Source organism: Nematolebias whitei, chromosome 13 (assembly GCF_014905685.2).
Source record: "Nematolebias whitei isolate Nwh7 chromosome 13, NemWhi1, whole genome shotgun sequence".
In the NCBI taxonomy this organism is placed as follows: Eukaryota; Metazoa; Chordata; class Actinopteri; order Cyprinodontiformes; family Rivulidae; genus Nematolebias; species Nematolebias whitei.
The window spans coordinates 17,193,591-17,202,635 of record NC_056510.1 but is presented as its reverse complement, the minus strand read 5'-3'; the positions used below and the strand labels follow the sequence as shown (position 1 = coordinate 17,202,635).

Sequence of the window (9,045 nt, the reverse complement as noted above, 5' to 3'; positions counted from 1 at the left end):
GATGGATGGATGGATGGATGGATGGATGGATGGATGGATGGATGGATGGATGGATGGATGGATGGATTGATTGATTGATTGATTGATTATGATGATATTTTAGAATGTTGTCTTAGATCCAAAACAAAGTGGCAGAAAGTCATCACCATACTTAGATGGGTTTGTGGCTTTCTTGACTTTTTTTTTTGTAATTTACAAAAAAATGTAATGTCATTTCTCAAAAGTAGAGACAGCAGCAACTGCAGTTCTCACACCAAATCTAGCTTATATGCAAAAAATAAAATAAAATCTGTGCTTTCACTCTCCCCCATTTTCCACAGAGACTCTGCATTGATTGTCTCTGACACTCTTAGTCGTGTTATCAGCAGAGCTGAAGACAAACATTCCCAAGTACGCTCAGAGACACAAAAGACACACATGGACAATAAAACACAGAAACAGATGTCTGACACTAATCACTGTCACCGCTGCTGTTGCAGCGCCTGCTCTCTGATCAGAGTAATGACAACAATGGTTGTAATAGCCACAACATGGGTGTCAGGCTAATTCACAAAAATCACGTTATATATAGAATTCCTCTTATGATGTCTCCCGCTGACAGTCCCGCAGCTGTGGATAATGAGACAAGCCTTAATGGGGTCATTTCACATTGACATGGTTTTGTCGGCTTAATGAGCTGTTACATCAAAGGTGTTCCAAAATGGCTTTTATGAAAGAACGTGAAAAATAAAGAAAAAAACATCATATTTTGATCTAAACCTGGCAAGATTATGATATATTGTGCATACTAATCATTCTAATTCAGATGCAGAATACTGAGTAGTTTTCTAAAGCATGTCATTTTATGAACAAAGTTTAGACGCCCTGGATCAGTGAGCTGACCAGAAAACCCCCACATTTAAGGAAAATAATCGTATTACAGAGCAAAAGCAGAAAATCTAAATGAACTAAGTGAACTGAGGTATCTATTGCATTAGCTTGCTTCATTGATCGGGTTTGCCGACTTGCTTGCTGATGGGGAAAAAGGGCCATAGTTTAATGGGAAATGACCTCGGGCTATTTCAAAGCACACTGGTATTTACAGCACGCACTGCCACGTTATTAATAGGCAAGAGTAGAAAGTTTTAAAGTTTGTCTAGAAATTGTTATGATTCAGTGAGAGGTTCTGATTCTAGGTGTCAATGGGATTTAAACACAGAGAATTCACTGACATGAACCAAATGAATTATTCTGCATCAGTTTTTGCAGTCCCATAACTGCATAGACAGAATAAAGTCAGCAGGTAATGCCATCATTGTTGTGCAAACATGATTAAATATGCATGAGAACACAGCCAATAGACACCTCTAGTAATTTACTGTGTTGCTGTAGTGGACAAAATAAGCAATTACAGTAAGAGAATGAATCTGAACTGGGCCACTGTGTGCTCTTTGCCCCTGTAAATCAACATGTTGCTGCTTGGAACAGGCTCAGAAGTAAAAGGACACACTGGACTGCGACATAGAGCATATTTTCTATCCTTTTACAATAAGGTGCACAACATTTGATTAACTACTAGGAAACGCCTCAGGAACGAATCAGGAGCTAATGGATAGTTAACCAGTACTTACTGGGGAACACACAGACAAGCCTTATTAGGGGACTACTGGTTTGTTACCACAGTAACAGAGGGAAAATTCTCCATGCGGGTTCTGAATAAACCCTGCACCAGTGAGGTCTCAGCTTGTAATTGTCAAAAACCTGTTTCCTAGTGATTACTGATTTTATTGGATATTCTCTTTTGAAAACCTATTGATGAAAGACATTATCAATTTCACAATCTTGTACTGGTGTCATCTTAACCATGCCTGACTATCACTTACTGCGTACCAAATCATTCCCTGGCTATTATTTTGTTCACTGATGTAGTGAAGCATCATACCAAGTACTTACTGAGGAACCAATCATTACTTAATCACTACCTGACCATTACCTACTGGTTTGTTCCTGTGGTAACAAACCAGTAGTCCCCTAATAAGGCTTGTCTGTGTGTTCCCCAGTAAGTACTGGTTAACTATCCATTAGCTCCTGATTTGTTCCTGATTCGTTCCTGAGGCGTTCCCTAGTAGCTAATCAAATTTTGTGCACCTTATTGTAAAGTGTTACTTATTTTAGTATTAAAGATACAAGAAATAAGCAAGATTTGTTTAGATCTGCTAGGACTGGATTTTATGTTTGCAAGTTGGACATAGCGTATGGTTATGAAATGGACATTCTTAATAGTATTTTTTATTTAAGTAAACATTACACTTTTTGACACCTATTCGATGACTATTACACCAACATATTTCTTTGGTATTGATTAGAAGTATGCAGCAGCAACTGCGGTTGGTAGTTTCTGTTATCTTTAGACATAAAAACGGGAGGGTGGATAATAAATAATAATAATAACTGTAGTGTTTGGTATTCTGCTCATCCACAATCTAATTCCCAGCATGCATCTTTTATAGGTGGTGAACTACCTGCTGAAGAGGCTGGAGCTGAATTACCACAGAAACATCATTACTGATGGTTACAGCTGTGGCACCCGCAGGAAGCTCTCAACTGCACTCGCTCTCATCGGGCATCCACAAATCCTGCTCCTGGTGAGGCAGACACACACACACACACACCTGCCCAAGTAATTGCCTAACTGGTGACCAGAAAAGAAACATTAGGCCAAATGTGCCTGTTTTTTCTTGAAATGGTCTTTGACTAAAGTAGATATTGATCTGTTTTATTGGAAAGATTTCGTACAGTTAATTAATTTGCTACAAGCTTATCCAGTGGTGCTCTTCCATGAAGCTGTACACTTTGTTTCTCCATTATGTGTCTTTTAAATTGTCTTGTTTTGCCCCTAATTTTCTCCATTTTATTATTTTTCCCCACCCTTTAGTTTTTGCAGGGTTTTCCCTCACATTTACATTTACGCATTTGGTTTCACTCTTGTCTTGTCCGTGCACCGTGTCTGCTTCATGCCGTCTGTCAGTGATCTGCTTGTCAATTATCTCGCCGTATTGATTTTAACACTCTGCTGACCTTGTTTCATTCCTCCTCTCTCCATAGGATGAGCCAAGCTCTGGCATGGACCCCCGCACCAAGCGACACCTATGGAAAATAATTTCTGAAGAAGTGCGAGGAAAATGTGCCGTGGTCCTCACCTCTCACAGGTAAGAAGTGCATCACATGCAGATTTATTTTCTACTGAAACACTTTGATTAATACTCGGTATTACTAATTATTGTGCAATTTTCTGGATAAGACTTCATGTAAAATGATATCCGTATGTGCAGAGCCGGTTATACGATGTTGAGCTACAGGAACAGTGAATGCAGGCTAATTATTCCAAGCTCTAAGGATCCTTGTATGACCTTTATTTTTGTCCTCTTTGTGTCCGCTCCTCAGCATGGAGGAGTGTGAGGCCCTGTGCGGCCGTCTTGCCATCATGGTGAAAGGTCAGTTCCGTTGCCTGGGCTCTCTGCAGCACATTAAAAACAGGTTAGTGACCTCCACTCATCCTTCAGCCTACCACCCCTTCCTTTCTCACCGACGCCCTCTTTTCCCAGGATATGCAAGAACAAGACTTTGTTTATAAAATATTTTCTGTTCAGGTTTGGCACCGGGTTCACGGTGAAGATGTACTTGGCCGAGCCCTCATGTGACGCAGAGGCAATCACTGCTTTCATGCAGCGCAGATTCCCCAGCACTTACCTCAAGGTGAGCTTTCTCAACTATCCTGAGCAGTCCGAAGTACTTTGTAGAGGAGAAATAAAAGTCACTAGTTTATTTTGGAAATAAATATAAAGAAACATGTTGGCTTGGGAAATTATTTATTTATTTATTTATTTTAACTAAAAGTCAAAAGTACCAAAAAGTTTAACATATTTTCCATAATACATCTTTTTTATTATTTGAATGCTTAACACGCATTCACACTATTGTTTTGCTGTTTTTCTTTATTAGTGTACATTTTCACTGCACGCTACAGTGATTCTGTTTCTATTTATTATTTTTTCCATTGATTTTTGCAACAAAACTAGTGCTGCATACTTTTTCCTATTAAAGACATTATTATAGTTGCTAAATGTTAAGCTCGTGTGACACTGACTATGACTTTTGATGCTTGGGCAATGGATGGTTTTTGAAATATTAAGCTTTAATTAAGCTTATTGCATAGCAGCTTCACGTGCAGCAGGTTTTAACAATGTGTTGATTAGGTCACAATGGTCCAGTGATTACAGTATGCATTTTGATATAAATTATATATTTGTAAATATGAAAAATAACTTATTTATACATGTATAAGATAGAGGTTAATGGTCATATGCAAATGAGAGTGAGTCCCACTCTGCATGGGTATATGTGTGTGGGGGGTGTTAATATATTTAATAATTTGACTTTTACAGTAGTTTTTTTTAATATGATGCCAGTAATGCCAGTTTTAAACTAAAAGTAAAATTTAAATGTTTTGCTACTTTTGACTAAGTCTAAGCTAGCCTTTTCTCACTATTTTCTACCGTTTCACTACTTGTGGGTCTTTTCTAGCATTTTCCTGCTTTTTGCTAATGTTTCACTTTGACAATGTCACATGACTTGGTTGCTTTGTGTGACTCGCTGCATGAAATGTATTTATCTTACTTGGCTGAAAACATATTCCAGACATTTTGGTATGTCATATGTTTCAAAACAAAATGCCAACAAACTTACTTTCATGTCTAGTGAGCAGCGGCACAAGTAATGATGTCTCTTCTCTTGGACACTTTTTTCTGTCTTTACAAACTTCTTGTAAAATAGTTTTTTCTGTGCTTGCTATTTGGGTATTGGGTATACATTGCATACAAAGTGTTTAGGTTTTTGTGTATTTTTTTTTAATCTTATATACAATCACAACAAAATAATCAATTTACTTCAATTCTGTTTATTTATACAGCTACATTTCATAGCAAAAGTCATGTGAAGGCAGCACAACAGACAAACAGATCCATGTTTTTATCCATTTGTATGCAATCCAATATAAACCAACTCCAACTCGATCCAACACAATCAGATTTATGTTTGCGTCCAAATACATAAAGCCCAATTATATATAATTGGAATACAATACAAACATATTTTATAAATTATAAAATGCCATTTATAGTAAACAGTTGTTTAGCTAAGAAATATGTGAGTGATCTAAAACTTAATTTTTGTGTATTTGATTCAAATCCAATGCAAAGTTTTTAACCCTGTTATGTTTATTATATTGATTACTAAAGCTTTAAAGAATCTAATTATTGGGTATTTTACTTGTTGATGTTAGTGTCTTTTGAGCTTCATGGACATTTTTCAAGAAGCTACCGACTGGCTCATCTGAGCTTATTAGAACATGCAATATTCCAGTTTTACTCCTCATCTTATACAGTACTGTGCACCGAATAACAAAAGTATAGATTTTTTTCACCAAGCATCAAGAGAATTTTATTTTTTAAGATAGGTTGTTTTTATTGTCTTAACTTTTTTGTTTTTGTTTTTTTGGTGTCACTCAGACCTTTGCACTTTTTCAAACTTTCAATGCCTTATTTTTGCATTCTGTCCGAACACACAGGACCAGCACTCCGCCATGGTGGAGTATCACGTACCAAATGCTCCTGGAGGGGTTTCTGACATCTTCAACCAGCTGGAGTCCAACAAGAATGCTCTGCTGATCAAACACTTCTCTGTGAGCCAGACCACACTGGATGAGGTGAGAAAAAGAAGACAGGACTTAAACTGAGAATGAGGGAGAACTAGTATGCGGCTTTGTAGAGGTGGGTGGCAAGGGACAGAAAAAACGGACACGAGGTGAGAAAAGGTGTGATAGGGTGGTAGGGGAAGCAGGGGCAGAAGGAAGCTGAGCGGGAGTGAAAGAAAGAGCAGAGAAAAATAAGGGCAGAGGGGAAACTGACAGAGGGTAGACCTGAGGGAAAATAAATGGAATATGAGTTAGTGAGAGAATCCATGAGCTTTATATGCAGCCAAAGCTGATATCCTTCAACTACTCTAAAACCTCTGGGGCTCTGGGATTGGAAGACACCACAACCAGGAGAAAGAGAGGGGGGTCGGAGAGGGGCGCTCTTCCATTCGATTAGCTACAAATTACATTTCCCTTTAGAGATAATTATCTCCGCATTTACTGGCATGCGTCTTACACTATCCCTGAACCTCCACAGGTCTTCATCAATTTTGCCATGGAAAATATCGGCATGGAAACGGCACCAATCCACAGTGAAGACAAATGTGATGAGCTGGACTCCATTAAGGCTGTAACGTCATAAAGCCGACTGTCGGCTTTCCTTTTCCATTCGCTTCACTGTAAGATGAAAAACACTGCAGCCACTTTTGATAAACTTACCATTAATATACATAAATGCATACAATATGTTCATGTAAAATAGAAAAGTGATTAATCCCTAAAAGTGTATTGACTGATTAATTGAAGGCTAAATTACATTTCTATCTTTCCCTAATCAAACTTGTATTGAGAAGCAGAGGACTATATGCACTTTTATGCATTAATGCACAAATGAAGTTGATTAAAAAAAAATCTTGTATCCATGTATTTTTTTTTTTCTATTTACTGTAACCTTTGATTTATCCAATTTATTTATATGCTGTTTTATTTTTCTCTCCGTGGTTGGGGTGGGGAACATCCAGATAAAAAGTGATCATCTTTACTTCTGTTTACGTTACAATCCTCTGATTGTATAAAACATAAAATTTACTACTTGTCACACAATATAAAACAGATGTTCATGATTTAATCTGAAGCACGTGTCATTATTCGAACTAGATCAAACTTTACAAAAGATAGCATCAGTTATCAGACCTCATTATTCATTGTTCCTTTCCTTGTTAACAGATCTTGTACACGGTCTCATTTATGGAATGATTCTACAGAATATTCAACAGATTTTCTGCTTTTCTACTGTCTCAATATGATCTTAAATGTGTACCAAGCCTGTTTTTTTATGATCACAATAAAACTATTTTTCAATTGATGTAGTAGTTATGTTCATTGTTTTTATTCTGTTTTGTCAGTCAGTTGCCTTACACAGAAAACACTGTTAAATATTAGGCTATAAAGCCTATTATTTGAACCCAAAACCTGAAACTTCATCAACTGAGGTTAAAGCATTAATTCTATAAATAAAATAAATTACATAACATAAGTACTATAAAAATAAAAAAAAAAAATTAAATGAAACATTGCATTTCCCCTCCAGTTTTGGCCTAAAACAGATACAGGGTGTTTGTTTGATCAGTTTGGGAAAAATAAAAAGAAGCTATTCTATGTATGTTGTATATGTTAAGGCCTAGAGGTATGAGAATTATATTTTATGGTTACTCTTCATTTGGCTGCTCCCTTCTTCATGGGTTGTCACACTGAACAAACTCATAGGAAGGATCTGGCAATTGATTTAAGATGCTCTTCTTGATGCAACCTGGGCTTGTACCTGCAGACTCATGAGTACTAAGTGCAACACTGACCATCACACTACTGCAGCACAATCTTATTATTTGTATGGTACAGCTAATAACTTGTTTTTGAGGATGAACTGATGAATGTTGTCCACTGATGGTGGTTTTCTGTGGTGATCTTAAGCTCAGTTACAGTATTTCCCTTCTGACTTATGTCAGCTTTAACCCAAGATGACACTAATTACTTTCTCCTGCTACATATAACATACAATCTCAAAAATCCTGAATTGTTTAATCCTACATACAGTCTTTTCCATTCCATTTGTCTTACTTAGTCTCTCTATGTGATGCATACATGATGTCTAATAATGTACATGGATGATGTTTAAAGATAATAAACATCACAAGTTAGTGTTTAGCCTTTTGCACCCCCTTTTACACAAGTTAGTGTTTAGCCTTTTGCACCCCCTTTTTGGAACTTTTTATCAACCCTGTAAAACATCAACCATCTTTAATGTTGTACTGAAACCATAACCACCCCAAAACCTTGATTTAAAGATCCACTGCTTTTGTAGGGAGTAAGGACATTGTTTTCATGTCCTGGTCCAACACACGAACCTCACATGGCTGAGTTACCTTATCGGCAGGTCATTGGCGTCAGTACAAGCTATAAGTATTGACCCATTAATTTAAAACAGGTGCACTGAAGCAGAGAAACATTCAAATATTACCAAACCACAAAAATCAGTGGTGCTTCCAGAATTGTTTTAATGGGGTGGCCATGTGGGTGCCACTGAAATATCTGGGGTGGCACACTAAAACTTAGAGCAAGAACAAAATTTCAGGAGATTAGTTTTGTGTTTACATAGGTTCCATCCATCCATCCATCCATCCATCCATCCATCCATCCATCCATCCATCCATCCATCCATCCATCCATCCATCCATTATTTTCTTCCTTTTTGGGTCACGAGGTCACTGGTGCCCATGTCCTGCAGTTGCTGTGCGAGAGGCAGGGTACAGGTCAAGTCCATCACAGGGCCACATAAAGACAAACAATCATTCATATTCTCACTCACACCTAGGGACGATTTAGAGTTACCAATCAGCCTAACATGCATGTTTTTGGTCTGTGGGAGAAAACAGGAATACCCGTAGAAAACCCACGCATGCACGGAGAGAACAAACTCCACCCAGAGGGGTGCCAGGATTTGAACCAGGGTAACCTGCTTGCTGAGAGGCAGCATCTCCACCAGTTGTGCCACCATGCTGCCTCTACTAACAAATATAGCAATGTGTGAACATTGAATGTTTGTGAACCCTTTAGAATTTTCTGTATTTCTTCATAAATATGACCTAAAACATTAGATTTTCACAGAAGTCCTAAAAGTAAAGAACACTGTTAAACAAATGAGACAAAAATATTATACTTGGTGATTTATTTATTGAGGGATATGATCACATATGCTGTTTTATTGTTTTATACACTACTCTTGTATTTAACTACATTTTTACTGTAATTTGTTGCTATTGTTTACTGTTATGTTATGTATCATGTTTTGTCTGTAACAAGTCCCTCTTGTAAAT

At 37.4% G+C, this 9,045-nt stretch overlaps 1 protein-coding gene across 1 annotated transcript in view; it reads left to right on the top strand.

Annotated features, from left to right (window-relative positions):
* The window catches only part of abca12 (ATP-binding cassette, sub-family A (ABC1), member 12), a gene marked incomplete in the record, with an annotated part of 77,400 nt that extends 70,793 nt beyond the window's left edge, over positions 1–6,607 (top strand). Inside the window, 6 exon segments of the mRNA XM_037686141.1 lie at positions 2,490–2,624; positions 3,085–3,188; positions 3,424–3,516; positions 3,630–3,735; positions 5,606–5,743; positions 6,210–6,607. Of these exon segments, the coding sequence (XP_037542069.1) occupies positions 2,490–2,624; positions 3,085–3,188; positions 3,424–3,516; positions 3,630–3,735; positions 5,606–5,743; positions 6,210–6,314 (681 nt within the window).
* Between the last annotated feature and the right edge of the window lie 2,438 nt (positions 6,608–9,045).